We start from the raw sequence: 18,782 nt of genomic DNA on the forward strand, positions 1-18,782 counted from the left end.
ACACACACACACACACACACACACACACACACACACACACACACACAGGTGTGAGACTGCCCGGACAGATCCATTTCAAAAGACAGCACTTCCGACTGAGCAGCCATCTAAATCATTGCCTTAGCACACAAACATCCCCGAACACACTGCTACACACACACAAACAAAAACATACACCCCCCCCAACCATACTAAGGCGCGCGCACACACGTACACACACGCACACACACAGCTTGTATGCTGAAAACATCTGGTTATAATTACAAACACTGCGAAAAGCAAGCAACAGTTTTGTTGCCTCTGGTCCTTAAGGGGCATTTGTGTATGTGTGTGTGCGTGTGTCTGTTTGGTGGAACAAGAACAAATGGGACCATTATTTAGGCAGGGGGCAGAGGCAGAGAGAGAGAGAGAGAGAGAGAGAGAGAGAGAGTGGGCGAACACAGTTATTATACTGCTGTTTGATGATGCTGAAACTATGCTTGTTTGTTTCATTACAGAGTGAGATGGAGCAGTGCAGGTTGGGTATTGATTAGATTAGCACAGTGTTGTAAAAAAACCCAACGGTCTACTACAACAGTGTGACTAACACTTGATATTTCCAAGTTATAGCAGGCGCACAAATTACCAATACTTCATCACCTAGTGAATATTTGTTAGATGACTCAAGGGATTTTAAGAAGTGAATGGAAGTGACTTACCCCTATGCCTCCGCACGGTAACCTCACAAACATGGGACTCACTGAACCTGAGGCAGAAAGACAGAAATGTGGAATTAGAAACCGTAAAATGGAAATGGAGAAAAGAGAGAGCGACCAGGTAAGGAGGTAACTTTCTGAAATCACATGCACAAACGGGTGCATGACCCCCTAGAAACTGAGCATTTGACCCTTTGACCTAATCTAAGAGCGAGAGTATACAAGGGCATGCCTTAATTGGGCGAGGTGAAGGGGAAAAGAAGTATCTCATTGCCCTGATAATTAAACCCTCTCCTTGTTCTTCAGTGGGAATCAAGATTTTAGGCCAGAGAGAGATCCGTTCATAGAAAATGGAAATGAGTGAACTTTTGACTTTCTGTTAGGTCAGAACATAAACAGAAAACTAGTTGGTTAGAATTTTCTCTAAATGGCAATTTATTTATTTTTTATTCTCCAAACAACTTGTAATTGCCTTTAAATTTGATCTAACTGACAGTTGACCCTGTTAATAGATTTTAAAGCAGCATGTAGAAACTGCTCGGATTATCAAAACATTAAACTAATCTCAATCCCGTGTTAACAACTGGACTAGCGTAAAGTTTCAGACCTCTGAAGCTCAAGGGGCAGAGCGTGGCACTCAGACGGGGGTCCGAATGTCAGTCAGCCGCTCGCTTATTTGTTAAAAATCCATCAACAGTGTCTAACAACCCCTAACCAGGTAGTTAATACAGAGTCTAGGACTAGGTTAATCACTGACTAGTTTCCACTAGGTTTATAACGGTTTGCATTTCCACTTCTTTCTTCTCCATTTTCATTTTTGTGTCTGTGCAAACCCAGCAGTGTGCTGAACCTTACACAGGATTATCTGGTAATTCTCCTGTGTAAGCAGTAATAATGAGGGGAATTTATGTCTCCAGTGGAATGAAAGCTAAAATGACCACTGGGGTTTGCCCCTTAGCTTTCTGCGCGCGCGCACACACACACACACACACAAACGCACAACGAGAATGCCTTGGCTACACCTGCGCTTTAAGCCACAAAGGCCAGACATAAGTGACAAAGCAGCATGTGCGACTTCCAGTTAACAAGCTTCAGCAGTTCCTCACCTTATCGTAACACCTCCAGGACTTTATTAGATCGGACCTTTTGTTGTGACACGGTTTAAGCATTAAAGCAGATTCCTTTCACAGACGCTGCAGGTTTGTGGCATTTAAGAGGAGGACTTAGTCTGAGATTTAGTCTGCTCAAATGGACAGCTCAACAATTAAAGTTGCCTGTATGCATGTAGACTGATGTGTGCAGTGTGTTGTCTGCATGTAGCCTGTGTGTAAAGTACTGTGAAACACTTGAGCAACACTATTTATCTCAACACTCATTCATAGCCTAGCAGACTAGTTAAGACAGCGGCATGGCTGGCAGTCAGATTGCCTTGTATTCGATACTGCTGCTGCTAGATTAGTTCAAATTTACCCTGAATGTGTTAATGCATTTGTGTGCGTATATCGATGCGTCATTGTATGCCTTACAGTCCAGTTTCTGCCGCAGCGGGTTGGTTCCGTAGAGCAGGACGTGGGCTTCGGAGTGGACCGTCTGTAACTCCTCCAGCGAGGCCTTCCTACCGCGGATACACTGGTCACAGAGTAGGACAGAGGATTTGGTCAAAACGACTTGCTCACCATCCAAACTGCCAGTCACCAACGAAGACGGCAAGGATGGAGTTACATTGTTTGAAGTTTGTGTCCCGCACTCATGAAGAGGTACGGCACATATGGAGGCACAGTGGTGTCTGCATGTTTACAGTAAATGGAGTTTAGGAGGTGAAAGTGGTTCATTTTAATGCCATAAGCTCAAAATGTTTGGTTTTCTTTGGTAAGGCCTGGTGTCAAGAGAAAATAGCTAAACACTGCCCCCTTCTGTTCATTAAAACAACTTGCATTTCAGAGTTGAATACTGGCAGGTTTTATACTATTAACTTTTAATTTTTTTTATTTATTATGCTATATTGATCCCGGAAGGGGAAATTTGTCTCTGCATTTGACCCATCCCTGTATACAGGGAGCAGTGGGCTGCCAATGACAGGCGCCCGGGGAGGCGTTAGGGGTTCAGTGTCTTGCTCAGGGACACTTCGACACGTGACACGTCCCAGTCAGGGATCGAACCGTTGACCCTGCGGTCTTAACCCAGTGGCCACGGTCGCCCCCATAACTTCCACCGCCACCACTTCTTAAGATCACAACAGGTTTACACCGAGAAGAAGAGGAAAAACCTCTGTTTTAAAATGTTAAAAACATGTGTTTTCGTGCAGTGTAAGGAGGCCTAAATATTTGTAATGTGGCAAATGTATAAAAACCACGACAGTTAATTTATGTGCTAACCTCTAAATAAGTACTCAGTAATTGAGATGAGGGGGAGGACAACATACTTTTTTTTATACTTGACTCACCGTAGCTCAAGGACAGAACAATTCAACTCTAGCGATAAATATTGAATCCATGCAACTCTAAAGTTTCATTATGTCAAGTCAATTATATCTATACAGCACCAAATCACAACATATGTTATTGCAGGACACTTCTCATACAGAGCAGGTGGAGATTATACTCTTTCAAAGTTACACCTATTGAGGTCAAGTGTAACTGCGGCCTTACCTCGCAGTGAGCCCTGAGGCCGGTTTCCTGTAGTCGCGACCAGATACTCTGGATGCGTCCGGCGTGCTCTGGATGGCTGGTGGTGTTGCCGCACATACACTGGTGCTTCTGCATCAAAGAGTCATACACCAGACCTGGAACAATACACACACACACACACACACCGTGTATTTATTTGTATATCTTTGACAACGAGGACAGAAACAGTTGTGGCAACAGGAATCCTATAATCACGCCGTTGAAAGTCCCATGATTTGATTATATATTGCACCGGCTTCACCGTAAACAAACGCTGAGAGCATCCAGAGAGATGAGATGACTCCGTGGAGTAAATTACACTTGTTGTGGTGCATATCGTCACAAGGCTCAGAATACCTAGCAACAGCCTTGAGCGTATAAACAGCCACAGTGTGTTGGCTCATCATGCTGTGCGGTTTTCCTCTAACCTGCAATCAGCAGGATTAGAGTGTGTTCTGATAGATTGTTGTTTGCTGCTCTACTTTACGATGGACCTCTGTGTGAGCGCTACACGCACACACACACCAATAAAAACCACAATGTATGCTGCAGTGTGTTTTGCGTTAGACCCATATCATTATTAATATTTTCCTACAGACCTGTTGTAAATCGAGGCTTGGCCGGCGGCTCCTGAACCACCATGGGGAAGGAGGCGGAGGCTGGGGACGACTGAGCCCTGGAGAGGGGACGGTGTCCGGCGAAGCTGATCGACAACCCGGCTGCTTCCATGGAGGCTTGGTAGTTCCTCAGCTGGTGGATCCGCTGCTGCTCCAACAGCAGAGCCTGCTGCTCGGGCACACGGGCACACACAGAGAGAGAGAGGGGGACATGTACTGGATGACTGCTGTACTGCAATGTATTTGCCCTTCCAGTAGGTGGCACTACATTCTTGCAAATACCAAGCTGCTGTGCTACACAATATATGCTGCAGGCATAAGAGTTGAACACAGGGACATATGGGGTTTTCTCTTCTGTGTAGTGTATCGCATGACAACCACACAAATATGGTAGCAATGCAGGGAAATCTGTCAAATATGATATCGGCTGAAAAAGACAAACAACGATCTAGTACTAAAAATAAAAATAGGTCATCATGTAATTTTCCAAACATATTGAAAACCTTCCAAAATAACATACATACTGCTTTTTCTCAAGTACTTAGGAGTCAATGAAATATTTTAAAAAGGGGAAAAAGGATATGCTGAGGCAGAAAATACTTTCCCGACAAATAATGAGCCATCAAACTGCCTTCAAAACAGCAAAGTGACGGGCACATTTTTTGGGACATGAACTTATTGATGATTTCATTTGAAAAGTGTCTCATGTAAGAACTCGGAAACTTTACCCAAGTATGTGTCCTGTGCACCTGGGTTATGTGTCTTGTGCACCTGGGTTATGTGTCTGACACCAAGCAATCCCGTTGTTAAATTATGATGGGCGCGTCTGCTTACATTGGGCGCCATGGCGACAGTGAGGGGAGTGCCTGATTGAATTTGCCTGAAAGGACAGCAGGGATGGGCTGGACCGATGAGGACATGGTGTCCTGACTGGGTGTGTGTGTGTGTGTGTGTGTGTGTGTGTGTGTGTGTGTGTGTGTGCAACAAAGATATGTGGAGTATATAAATGTCTGTGCAAGAGGAATGCAAAACTGAGTGAGAGTTTCTGTGTGGAGAACATTATGCATGAATTTTGAAAGCATGTGAATGTGATTGTCCATGTGGAGTCGTGCTAGGGAGTAGCGTGGGGGAGGCTCACAAGCCCTAAGCCATTCATAAAAATATAAAAACACACACACTACTCTGCGTTAGCATGTGTGGAAGTACAACCTGTGCTCTACTAAAACTCAGAATATGGACAGTGAAGAGGGTTGAATGTTTCAGCTAGTCACTAGCTCCATCTGTGTCTGCTATAAGATCATTCATTTTCTTTAAAAAATAACATTTAGGCAAGCAGTGACAAAAGAGTTATTATTGTGGTAATACATACACATGATGAGATAATGCTACAGAGGAGGGATTTGATGCCAATATTAAAATTTGTTTTATCTTCCTTCTTTCTATTTTGACTCTGGAAAGTGTGAAAAGAAGATTAAACTTGTGTAATCTGCATTTTAACTGACTCTAATTCAACAATCCCCATCATTCACTCTTTGTCTCACTCTCCTTTTCTTTTTACCCAGACTTTTACACGTCCATCGTTTCTTTTCCTCTTCCCGCTGTTCCGACCTCGCATCGTCTTCTCCTCCCACTCCCACCTGCCCTCCTCTTCCCGCCCCGTGTCCTCACCTGTCGGAACAGGTAGTCCATCTCTCTCTCCTCCTGCTGGTGCTCCTGGGGGTCTGGGGGCTCCTGCTTGATGACTAGCCCTCGCAGAGGCCCCGTCTCCTGCGCGGATGTTGAGGACGACGACGGGGATGAAAGGGAGAGTCCCTGGTGCTCCCTGAGTTCCTCCTCCGTCTCTTCTGGGTGACTCTGGTGCTGTCTGGCCGGCCCCGAGGCGCTGGAGCTCGCAGCCGAGACCTGATCACCGGGCTTGGACATGATCTAGAGGATGGAAAGAGAAAAGGTCAGATGAGAGTCTTTTTTAGAAGTCAGTTTAGTTTTTACTCTAAAACTAGATTAAATTTAATCTTTTATTATTTGGCCATTCATTTGGCCAACAAGTCTTTCTAACAGGAGGAGAAATTAGAGCTTCTCTGTGGAGCCATCATGAGTAACATTAGGCTAACAAACTGACTTTTTAGCTCGCCAACGAGCAAACAATGGAATTTTCAATAAAGGAATACAATGCACCTGAAACTTAACTGTTCCCTCCCCCACCTCTTTTATTACCTACTTATAGGTCCTTACTTGTAGGTCCTAACAGCACACAAATTGGTTTATTCATTTATTTTAATTTGGGTAAACAAGCATCTCCATATTGATAAAACTCTAACACTATTCTAAAATAACTATGCACAGCATAGTTCAACATATTTCATTTAGGTTGAAATCTGGATTAACTAAACAAGGATTGATCTGTTGATTTAATTGTTCAACAGAGCTCTGCTTATTTTGAATCTGGATAGTTTTGCCGTTTAGAACTAATCTTACATTAAATGAATCCTTGTTCAGACATAATGTTTTAGAGGAGAAGTCAAGCTTCACAACATGAGAAAAGAGGGGAAGGAAGACTTGCCATCACGCCTGAGAGAACACCACAGAAAGCAATGTGCCGTGCCGCACAACCTGCACCACTTCATCAAGTACTGTTGTTGTTCATTCCAAAAATAGCTGACTGCTCGACTAGAGTACAAAACAACAACAACGTGAAAGACCTTAAGGTTACCCAAACAAAAGCTAACATTAGCCAGGCACTTGTACTTTCTGTACACACAGAGATAAACCAGACCGGTTCTCTGAACTCTTTGTTATGTATTTACTTAGAGATCTCCATAACTATATTTGAAATTCATACACAGGTAGTGAACTCAACTATGCCTGGGCCTGCACGAGAGGAGAACACCGAGAAGAGGACATGAGGGAGAAAGAGAGGAAGAATCGTTGAGGGGTCGTTGTAGGAATCTTGTTGTGGCAGCTGTCCCCGTCCCTGTAGTCAAAGACCTCAACCTTGATGTGTAGGTCATGATTGGAGTGAACCACTGCGTGGAACACACACACACACACACACACAAACACATCCACAGAAACACAAACACACTTGGCTGGCATATTGCCCAGGGAACAGTCCATTGACGTCAGAGAGCAGGCTCTTGCCTCATCCCAGTCCCTCCTCTCCAAACAAACTCAAAACACTCATTCACTCCTGCTGCACTGATTCTCACTCTTCCTCTCTCTCTCTCAGCCCTCCTTTTAAACAGAGGGAATAGTTGCTGGGATATGAACCGTAAGGGGGACAGGCACTACATAAGCCTGTTGAATCAGAGCGAGGAGAGAGAGAGAGAGAGAGAGAGAGAGAGAGGGAGATGGAGAAGGTGATCGTACACACAAACACTTGACACTAGTTGTCACCGTCTGTCGGCATTCTTCACACACTTTCACAACAACATCACGTAAGAGAGTACACCTCAGTATCGCCCTTAGGTAACCAACAAGGAAGCAGCAGGCTCGGGCTGGAACCGTTTCAAGATTCTTTCATTCCTTTCTTCGCTGCCAACATGTCTGACAGTGAAAGACAAAATTTAAGGTAGCAGGAAGGGCTCCTTTTCCTTGCCGACTTGACTTGAAGATTCAGGTTTTACAAAGTGGTGGCTGTCCAGTTGTGATCAATAAAACTAAACATACCATACCACTGGGACATTTGCAAGGATAGTTTGTGATACTGAACTCGTGCATATGGTAATTATCAAATTTAATAGCAGCCACGATGGTCCTTATCTGTAGAATTTAAAACAAAGCTATTAAAATCATTCTGCAGAGACAGGCCGCTGTGCTGCATTTGCTCACGTTAAATGGAAAGTGTGTTATTTTTTAAAACCTGATTTTATTATTATTATGCAGCAAGCGATAGTATATCTTGGGGGTACTTCTACATTTTCCATTGTGCTATGTTATTTGAGAGGCAGTACAGAGACAAAACAGAGTCAATGACTAGCTGGGGACATTATATATTTACATTACATTTGGTATGAATGGGACTACTGGGTATACAACTCAAATGGCTTTGGAACTGTAACATTATATTAGGAAGAAACACAATGCATTTAAAAATAAAAAAATCAAACTGAATATTTTAGCCAGAGCAGCCATATGTCAAAGCTAGACTTTTGCATAGACCGTATATAAGAAGTGTACGTTGTCAGTGTGACGTCACCCATTGGTTGGTGGACTGCGGTTTTGAAGCGAGTTTGCCATTTTGGCTGTCACCATCTTGTTTTTTTGCAACCAGAAGTGACACGACAGGGTGGAGCTAAGTACAACCGACCAAAGGAGACCAAAAAGGTTACGATTAACGTTCATACACTGAAAAGTCATGGTGAAAGGGTTAACGGTAGCGACCTGCCAATCACAAGGTAGCCACGCCCTAAAGCTTCATCATCTAATTGACTCTAAATGGGACCATAGTTTACTGAATGAACATCATGCTGTATTGAAGAAGACTTAAAACTAGCGATTGAGACCATAAACTCATGTTTACAATGTTTACTGAGGGAATAGATTAAGTGAAAAGTAGGGTCATTTTCTCATAGACTTCAATACAATCAGACTATTTTCTGCAAACATAATTAGCAAAATTGTCCGTTAGACATAACTCAAGGTTGCTGCCTGGATTTTTGCCACAGTGAGGATTAAAGGGACCAGTATTTAGTAGTTTAGATGGCCGATTTTCGGTATCTGTAGATGCCACTGTCCTGTTTTGCAGCTATCGTCGATTTTACCGTTTACCGTTGGGGATCCCATAAATAGCAGCATTCATTTGAGTTGGATATGATGCCAGTACTGTCTGCCAACTCACTCAGTCAAGTCTATTCTTGCTTAATCACCAACTTCTACATGTCATAAAGGAATACAAAGGTTTGGATTAACGCTGGCAAAGCACAGAATGGAATGGTATCACATGACAAGGTGTTTTCTTGATGCACACTTCTAGTTTGTTGCACCAGCTCTGGCTATCACTTAAATAAGTTGCGTAGGTGTTCCAGGTGACATTTGGAGTGTGATCTCCACACTTGAAATAGTTACTGTGAAATGGTGGCAGATCATTTAAGCTGATTGAACTTTTCTGACTATACAAACTATGCCGTAGGGCCCCAGCTAACTAAATAACCGCCATCCTCTCGGTCTCCCCGCAGCAACAATTTCAACTTGTCACTGAAGTGAATTAACAGTGAAAGGTGTGGAAAATGGTCAGAATTCCAACTTGTGCATCAAAGTAAATGCTGTTTGCCTACATGCAGTGGTTGCCAGTCTATCAAAGGGCTTAGACACTGTATAGACAAACATACGGTATTAACAAAGCCAATCTGGGAGGAAACCAGAGCAGCTAGAGGAAACCACGCTAACACAGGGGGAACGTGCAAACTCTACACAGAGAGGCCTCAGCTGGCTGTCACCTCCAAACGTGGTCCCTGATTCCTGTGAGGCTTCCCAATGAGCCACCATGGCAGACAGCTTCTTTTTTTTAAATGTTGAACTCAACTTAACCAAAAATATGGACACACTTAAACGCACTGTGTTTCATTAGCTACTGTAGATTTCTACTGTGCACTGACGAAGTGCTTATTATTCAAATGGCAAAGCCTGCTGAAAATGTCTTAAATAACACGGGTCCACAGTGAGTGCTCTGTGATTTGGTACACTCAGGGAATTAGGGAAGGAATCCTGTTTCACACATGCATGATGAATTTAAAGCAAGGGTCCAGAACATGCCCATAATAATTAGCTACTCTTCTACGATTTCTAATATATGGCTCAATGATTAACAGTGTTTAGTGCACTCCAACTGAGAAATAGTTGTGTTTTTTTTTATGTTAATAGCAAACTCACTAGGCGCACTTCTCACTTTTAAGTGGCATGGAAAAGAGCATTAACACAAATGAATGTGACATGAAAATAACCTGGTTTTCCACATAAGCTGGACTTAATTAACAACCTGGCGTTTTAAACGAGAGGGAGTCACTAACAACCCCGACGACTCAAGATAATGGGACTTACTCCTGCGGGAATATCTGCACACACAAAAACACACAAACAACCATCTCCCTCTCTACAATGACCATATAAACACTGCAAATCACCTTGTGCGCATGCACGCACGCACGCACGCACGCACGCACACACACACACACACACACACACACACACACACACACACACACACGCTGAGCCACACTTCCTGGGTGACCAAATATGGAGGCAGCTTCCTCTCGAGCACAGTTGCCAGGGTGACAGGGAGAAGTAGGGATACATGAACACGGACAAGAGAGACTTGCTAGAAGACTTGCTGATTGCAGGCTGATTCATCCTGCTCTTGGAGCAGAGACAGGATTCACAGACATTAAACAAATCAAAGTTGTGTAGATGGAGAAAAACTCCTACACACACACACACACACACACACGCACACACACACACACACACACACACACACACACACACACACACACACACAAACATATATAGCTGGCTGCTCCAGCACAGCTGTTCAAATGTTGCCTCAGGTACCATTCTTGACACATGTGCACAAACACACATGCATGGATGGCAACCAACACATGCACACTTTGCACACCCCACCCACCTGTACACATCGAGTTACCTTGTTGATGATGTGCTGCTGCTGTTGGAACTGTTGTTTGTGTTTCTCCAGGAACTGCTGGTGTTGCTGCTGGACCACCAGCTGCTGCAGGGCCTGGGCCTGTCCACACTGCTGCTGGGGCAGAGGGGCCGACTGGGTTCTCCCCAGGGGACGGTGGCCCCGAGCAAGTTTGGAGACAGAGGGCGATGGCAGCGGGAGGCCAGCCAGACCAACTGCGGTGAACACAGAGCGGTCAGAATGGCATTGGCATTTTCAACAAGCTTATTTATGTAGTTTAACGATCATTGCTTTTGAATATATTTAATGCGCCACAGATATACAGTAGGAAGTCAATGACCAAACTGGGAACTTTACGATGGGATACATAGGGGCATCGCCACATGATTATTTTCCAGCTCCACTATGGCTACTTTTATCACTTAATTTATACTTGCAACAGAAGAATATAGTGGATGGTTTGGTTACCTTTATCTTTGTGTTCACTTCCAAGTAATTTAGAACAATTACTAGGTGTAAGTGCCCTTTTTAAAAGAACTCTGCGAACCTGGCAATTTGCAGTTTACACTCATGTCTGTCCAAAATGTAATCACTTCCTTTTATCCACTTAGGCTTTTTTGCTAAATTGGCATAATTGGCATATGAATTCTTGAGTTATGCCAAAAAATATATTTTGTGAGGTCACAGAGAGCTCTGACCCCTGAATTCTAATCAGTTCATCCTTCAGACCTTCAGACAGTTTGTGCCAAATTTGGAGACATTTCCTGAAGATGTCACATTCACGAGGCCACGGCTGTCGACGGCGCGGAGGCATAAAATTTGTCTGATGCATCATGACTGTGATGCCTTGTAGAGCGGACTCTGTCGCATGTAGCTGTGTGTGAGTGTCCTGAAATTTCTGCAATTCAAGCTGTTGAGTGAAATGCAAACGGGATTGCAAAAATGATAAAAATGAGTCCCAGGTCACATAAAAGGAAACTACTCCCCTTTAAGAGAAGATGTAGACAAGGCCCATGGGACATTACATCTAAGAGCAAAGCTGCTGTCTACAATATTTACACGTTACTTAAAAAAAGAAAATTAGCGTTGCAAGTCACTGATTTTAAAAGTTTTACAGTCATATAAAACAGTGAGCCAATGAAGCATAAAATAAACTGTAAGTTATATACTAAGATCAATTTCTACAAATGTCTTACATAAATGTATGCGGTGACTACTTACCCATTGGATTGTGGCTCTGCTCCAGCAGCACCATGTGTTGGAGGAGGGGGTTGTGACCCGCTGTGCCCCCTCCGGCCCCCTCCCTGTCCAGAGCTGAAGACGCCAAGTAGGAGGGCAGGTGGGCCGTGGGCAGGAACGGAGGGGTCAGAGGAATCCCCTGCTGTAGCGCGGTCAACGCCAGGCGACTCTCACCATCTTGGTGTCCTGACACCACCTACAGAGAAAGAGAGAGAGAGAGATTGAGACACAAGGAGGGAGGCAGGCGGAGACAGAGAGAGGCAGATGGACAGAGACAAAGCAGGGTCAAAATGAGACAGAATGGGAGTGAGATGGAGAAAGAGAGGCACACATGTTAGGCACCATCATGCCAAAAAAATAATTGATAAGAGCGGTTTTACAAACTAAATATTCTTTGGTGTCATGCTGCATTAAAGATTCATAACACCGCGCATTGACTATACTCACAGCGCTGGCCAGGCCTGTGGCTGGCAGTCCCAGGGTGATGTTGGGCAGAGAAGGGGAGGTGTAGAGAGACAGCTGGCTGACTGAACCCTCCCTTGCAGCCAACCTGTGAAGCAGGGAGGCCTGAACACACACAAACACACAACATTACAGTAAATACTTGCAGAGTACAGTCACAAAGTAGACATAGTGTTACATACAGTGCATTACTTCGCCTCTATCACACACACACACACACACACACACACACACACACACACACACACTCAGAGCTTGAGCTCTGAGTGTATGTGTGTGTAAAACAGACAATGCCAATCTCCTCCTGGAGTCGTCTGGTCACCCGTCTTCCCCCACTACACACAAACGGCAGAAGACACACGCATGCACGCATGTTCGGTAATGCAAATGCAGAGGCTGGCGGTGATGTCGGTTACCTCTCCTGGGCTGCTGGAGATGGTGACCCCGTTCTCACTGGGGATGTTACTGGAGCTGTTGTTGGGGGAGCTGGGACCTGAGCCTGGTGCGCTGTTGCATGCGGACTCTATGACACACAACGCAGACATTAGATGCTTCTGAGATACTGAGCTTTCTAAGATGAAGTATTCTGTTTTCTGATAGTCTTTCTGGTGTGTATTCATATTATAAAGTATGGATTTTAGTTTGTTTCCTCACTTAAAATTAATGATGATAGTGTTTGACTATATTCAAGCCATCAAAAAACATGTTACTAGGCAAAATCCAGTCATTGATGTTCCAAATATGGAGAAGAATATTTTAAACTCTTTTGCTTGTCTATCAAACTACAGGGGAAATCAGATTCTTCATTGTGAACCAAAGGAGGAAATCCAGCGTGCTCACCAGCCACGTCTAGGGAACGCTTCTTGGCGGTAGTGATGGCGCCATCTTTCCTCCGGAGAAGAGGGCTGCTGCGGCGCTCCGTCACCTTCTGCTTTAGCCGGGAGCGAAGCTTCAGGTTGGGCTCCGAGGCTGGCAAGACAGAGAGGGGAGCAGGGACATGACGGAGGATTTAGTCAAAAGCTGGAGGAGTTTCAGTCTATATTAAGACAAAACTCAAAAGTAATTCAATATCTTCTTTTACATTTGATGAAACTTTGTTGTCAATTGTTGTCGACAAATGAGGCTTATTCCATCCCATTTACCAAATTTTTAGCAGACGGAGCTAAGCAATGGCAAGGTTATTGCCGTCCATTCTAAAAATATCCAAGTGTTACACCCCAAATTTGCCCTGTAAGAGTGAAAATTACAGATTCCCTGTGAAGTGTCGCTCCGGCAATCAGACAGATTCCGGAGTCGAGGGTTAGCCGGCGTCATGTGACAGTGGGAAGCGCCGCAACAAGAAAGGAGGCAGCCAACTGGCAGCTTTCTTGACCCCACGCTTAATGATGCTGCCTCCATGCTCTGCCAACGAACTCGTTTCCAGACACTTTCAATTACAAAAACACAGTCACTGTCCGTCGTCAAGTGTGTTTGTGAGGCCGGGCCCTACATCTCTTGGGGCTCTTGCCTCTCGTTTCTGGATTTGCGGCGGAAGACGTGTTGGCGAAGTGCCGCGTGAGGGCAGGACGGAGAAGAGGCAAGCATTGAGATTATTCTGGGAATCTCGTCAGGTCAGGGATAGGACCTGACCTTATCTGGACAATCTTGCTTTGGTGTCCGTCTCTGCCAGACTACCCCAGACACGGGCAGCTTTATTCCCTCCTCCACTGGCTTCCTTCCGTTCAATTAGTTGAAGCTGAGCGGGTTGACCAACGGTTGACCTTCTGCTCGGTCCGCAACCTTGTATCAAACAGACCACGCTAAGTTCATTAGCCTCAGAGAGAAGGAGCTGGGACTTTTTGGTACAGCTGAGTGGAAGCAGTTGATTCCTCTTCGTGTACTGTAGCGGCTTATTGTCAGAGGACGTATTCGGGGTCACTGCCAACCCTTTGGCCCCTCGCTTCCTGTGGCCTTGAATGAGGTAGGATGAGGCTACACAGAGTTTTAATGTAATTCAAAGAGGTACAAGCACTCAATATACCTCCTGGTTGGTGAGGATAAGATGACCAATTGGGAATTTATAATGTCTAAGCACTTTTTCAAATGCACTTTCAATTTTAAGGGGGACACGTGCCTGAACTTATGAAACTCAATTATTTAAAAAAGAGCTTCTTCTTCTTCTAAGTGGAGGGCACTCTTCCAAAGTCTTTGTTAAGAGCGATGGAGTGGGTCGGGATGAACTGCTATGCATTAGCTGAACTGACAGTAGCAGAAGGAGCGTAGTGCATTCAGGTTCAATTTGAGTCTATTGCACAGGGGACCGTAGTAGTCTGACATTTTGACATTGCCACAATCATCTCTTGCTATGCTAAATAATAAACAAAGCCATGCTTAAAGAAATATTACACAGGTGTGACAGGAAACCGGCTGCGACGGTGACTGAAACGGTGGTCTATCTGGTGCCAGGGGAGGAAAGAAAAAGAACACAAGGATGATGAAGCAGAGGATGGTCAAGGTTGCGTTTGTGCGTCCTGAGTCATTAAGAAATGGACGGCTAAAAGGAGGAGTGGGGAGGGAGGGAGGGAGAGAGAGAGAGAGAGAGAGAGAGAGGGGATAGATAGATAGAAGGACGAATGGAAGGTTAGAGGGAGGTTAGGAGGACAGTGAAGGAGAGAGAGGAGGTTGAAGTAGGGGTGTGTGTTTGCCGGGCACCGGTTGCCACGGGGTGTTCACCACAGGACGCAGTGACTTTGAAGGGTGTTAATGCCGACTGGGCAAAAGCACACCAGTGTGCACACGTGCGAACACACTCGCTGCAGAGGGCCCAGACTGGCTTTACTGCTGATGCTGGCACTTTACTGTAGACCTTTCTTCCATCCATCCCCTCCTCTCTGTCTCCCCCCCCCCTCTAAATCCCCACTTCTCTCTCTCCCATGGCATAACTCCCTCTCTCCTTCATTGTTGAGCCACTCTCTCTAGTTTTTGTTCCACGCAAATGTGCAGATCAGAAGCAACCGTTGGCATAGGTGTAGGTGCTGCCTCGTTACTGTATACTTCCCCGTTCTATTTTCCGCTGTTGACGGTCCAGAAAACAGCATTTCTAAACTGACACAACAGCATTTTCCCAAGTTATTCAGCTATCCTGCCACATTCTGACTATTGTAACTTTACATCCTCTATTGTCAGGCAACAAGAAAAGTAGAAAATCACCTGGACTGCTGCAACCTACAGTCCTGGCAATATAAAGGTATAAACTTTAAAAAGAAATTTCCACACTAGCCATGGGTGGCCAAATTGGCTTTTGAGGCGAGGTAGTGTAATGACACTCCCGAATCCAAAGTAGTCACTTTATATGCTATGTATTATATGCCCAAACTGATAGGACACGTGGCCTCAAATGTCTCTTTTCATAAGAGAAAGTGCTGTATTGCTGATTTCTCTAAGCGTGGTTCGCCTCTACATGTTATCTCCTATTACACAAGACAAAAAATAACTTCCAATGTTTCTCTCAGATGCATTTTCACACTTCAAGATAGCCATTAACACTCTAAAGTGAAGTCCCTATATCACTACCCATCTGATGACATATCATTATCAATACCAGATTAAACGTCTCTATAAGTGGTGCTCAGTATTTCAATGGAGGAGGAGTGGAGGAGGGAACTGGTTCCCTGATACAAAACATATTGATCAGTTGCTCGTCTGTTTTGACCGACGGGAGTCCCGGGCTTCGTGCTGGGGGAAGCCGTGCTGCTCTTTCAAGGAAGGGCAGAGAGTGGAGGGAGATTTATAGAAATCAATAGAGCAGTTTGCTGAAACTCATCAGTGGAGCTTCCCAGAATTATCTATTGATGATACGTTAGATGGATAGGTTTGAGGACCGACAGACCGTAGGTAAACAGACACACAAGATGGACAGGTCTGTTTGTAAATCTCTTTACAACCAAAATTATTGATCAAACATTAAGCTATCTTAGCTTTTCACAAAATACCTTTATCTTCAAATAGTATAACATATATATATTTTTATAACATACTGACGTATGAAGTAAATATAAGCATAGTGTTACCAAAGAGCTGGCTGGCATTTTCCCGCTGACAGTTACAGCTAATGGCGCTTTCTCATTGGTTGTTGTGTCACCGAAGTGTCAACAAAAAAGTGTGAAGTTCAAAGCCAATGTGTTTGAGATTATGTATGAAATAGCAGGCGTTTAACAATGACTTTGGTTTAGTTTAAGCTACTAAATTCGAAATTCAGAGCATTAGTATCGCAGCAAACAACTATTTACAAAGTAAAGATAAAGTTGTTTGCACTGTTAGCGCTGTCTGCACCGTTAGCTGGTAGCCATCGGCTCAGCAGTCACCATGTTGAGAGCCACGCGGAGGCAATAGATATGCTCTGAATACAATCAAGTCCTACGATAAGTGGGGTTAAAGTGGAAGGCGAGGATTGGGGGTCAGAGGAGATCAACAAGGAAGTCATCTCGTATGAAAGTGCAATCTGTATGTGGCTATGCTGCAGGGTTTAAATGTTCAGTGCACAGTGTGGTATGAGAATGTGTGAGAGTGTGTGTGAGCGAGTGTGTGAAAGAGTGGGTGACAAAGGGGGTCAGCATGACAAGTCTGTGTCTGTCATGAAGGCCTTGCAGACTTCCTGCCACAGCATTAAAAGTGGCCCTCTGTGTTCTCCATTATCACAGAGCCTCTCAGACTCAAGACAAGGAACCCCTGTTGGAACTGTACGCCTGGCCTCGCCTTCCCAACGTACATTTAGGATTTACACGCATACGTGAGAGAAAATGGGTCATCGGCACAAGCGAAAACGTCACATGCGACAGCGCCAAGTCGTCAGCGCGGCGCACAACTGTGGCGACCACTGTCACTTCCTTCCTGAACACAGTTCATCTCTGTCTGCCCATCTAATCTGATCTCCAGCGTGTCGGCTCACTGTTGACACAACAGTTCCTCGACAGCTGTGCAGTAGCCTGTGTGAGCACTTGTCAGTTTCCCTCTCTGCTTCTCCTCACAACAAAGAACAATGCCTCCAAATCCTCTCTTGAAAGTTTCTTGATATATGCACTGTGATATGTTTGTGCTACAGTGCCTGTTGTACTTTGTGTCACTATGAACAGTGAAACTGTAAGTTGTGAATATTTCTCAGCACCTCTGGCACCCTGAGAAATCCCCGAATTACATCTCACTGTCCCTGAAAGTTGAAACTTGCTGTCTTGAGGTTGTGTGCCAGGACAAATCCTCCACTGCCTCCAGCACACAGCGGGTGGGCAGGAGTGCAGAGTACACATAGCCTGGCCTCCAGCTGTGACAGCAGGCAGCGATACTGCCGAGGCAGCTGCCGACGCTAAGTGAACAATCACAGCTTGGCTGTGCTTGACTTGGACAGAGGGACGGAGTCTGACGCATCCAAAAGGCAGGAACTGCTGGTTTTTTTCAGCGCTTCTTATGACAATTCTCAGAGTAGTGAATGGTTGCTTTGTTAAACGGTAGGATCTATGACGTCTGTGGAGCTGCGTCCCTGAATGAGCTAATATCTAAAAACAGGAGAATAGCCGACTGGCTTTTCAAAATCTCTTTTTTTTTTACCAGAAATTCTACACCTGATGATGAAGCACAAGGCTGAATAGAAGTGTGGACCTCATTTTCAGACTCAAATCCTTGAACATGTCCACAATGACTCACTGTAAGACCTTGAATCCAAGAAAAAAGAAAAAAAGCCGGCAAAGAAATAGTCGTGCACACAACCCCCCGTAACATTGTCATTTCTTCACTTTGAGATTTCATGTATCAATGAGCTTTAGAGGTGCTGGGAGGCTGATTTTTTTTTACCTTTGAGAAGACACAGGCTAGATGTGTTTTCCTGCTTCCAGTCTTTATGCTAAGCTAAGCTAAGAGGCTGCTGCTTCCAGCTACTTATTTAAGATTAAAAAAATCTTCCACCTAACTCTTCTGTTCTAATGTTCTAATTTAGAGTTCCACTCTCCATCCACCTGCCCTCATTTACATAAGAATGGTTGAAAGGACCTCATTAAATAACTTCTGCAGACTATTTTAGGGGCTCCTTTTAAACCCCCAGTGGCTGACTCCTGGTTCATGTGCCTGACTTTGAAACCCAATAAGCCATTTCCATTGCTAATGCAAAAGGAAAAAGGGAGATTAGGGCTCCCCTCAAGACATGTAGTGGTTTTAAGAGGTGGAGGAATATGGATATCAGGAGGTAGCAATACCTCAGCAAAACCATGGCATCATTCTGTACCTGTTTTGCGGAGAGGGAAGTCGTCTTTTGAGTCGTATGTGCCCAGCATCGGGTGGGTGTACGCTGACAATGCCGTTTGGGGAGGAGAGCTCTGGTCCAAAGAGCTGTGCTGGGTTTTTCTACAAAAAAGAAAAGAAATATATATATTTAATACATCAGTATTCATGTATTTGTTTGCCAATCTCGCTGTTCCCACTGTACCTTACTTGATTTTCC

The 18,782-nt window shown here is 44.6% G+C and overlaps 1 protein-coding gene across 5 annotated transcripts in view; it reads right to left on the minus strand.

Moving 5' to 3' along the window:
• Positions 1-18,782, minus strand: part of hdac4 (histone deacetylase 4) — a 118,272-nt gene that overhangs the window by 28,213 nt on the left and 71,277 nt on the right. For 4 of the 5 annotated variants that reach the window (XM_031875049.1, XM_031875047.1, XM_031875050.1 and 1 more), the window contains 11 exons: positions 18,567-18,685; positions 13,157-13,285; positions 12,733-12,839; positions 12,302-12,421; positions 11,837-12,050; positions 10,619-10,830; positions 5,647-5,904; positions 3,961-4,147; positions 3,344-3,477; positions 2,222-2,324; positions 699-745 (listed from right to left, as the gene is read on the minus strand). In XM_031875049.1, the coding sequence (XP_031730909.1) occupies positions 699-745; positions 2,222-2,324; positions 3,344-3,477; positions 3,961-4,147; positions 5,647-5,904; positions 10,619-10,830; positions 11,837-12,050; positions 12,302-12,421; positions 12,733-12,839; positions 13,157-13,285; positions 18,567-18,685 (1,630 nt within the window). The remainder of the gene's footprint in view (positions 1-698; positions 746-2,221; positions 2,325-3,343; positions 3,478-3,960; positions 4,148-5,646; positions 5,905-10,618; positions 10,831-11,836; positions 12,051-12,301; positions 12,422-12,732; positions 12,840-13,156; positions 13,286-18,566; positions 18,686-18,782) is intronic. The other variant, XM_031875048.1, reaches the window with a different exon arrangement.

The sequence above is a fragment of the Anarrhichthys ocellatus genome, unplaced genomic scaffold, assembly GCF_004355925.1.
Source record: "Anarrhichthys ocellatus isolate YVR2014 unplaced genomic scaffold, GSC_Weel_1.0 scaffold86, whole genome shotgun sequence".
In the NCBI taxonomy this organism is placed as follows: Eukaryota; Metazoa; Chordata; class Actinopteri; order Perciformes; family Anarhichadidae; genus Anarrhichthys; species Anarrhichthys ocellatus.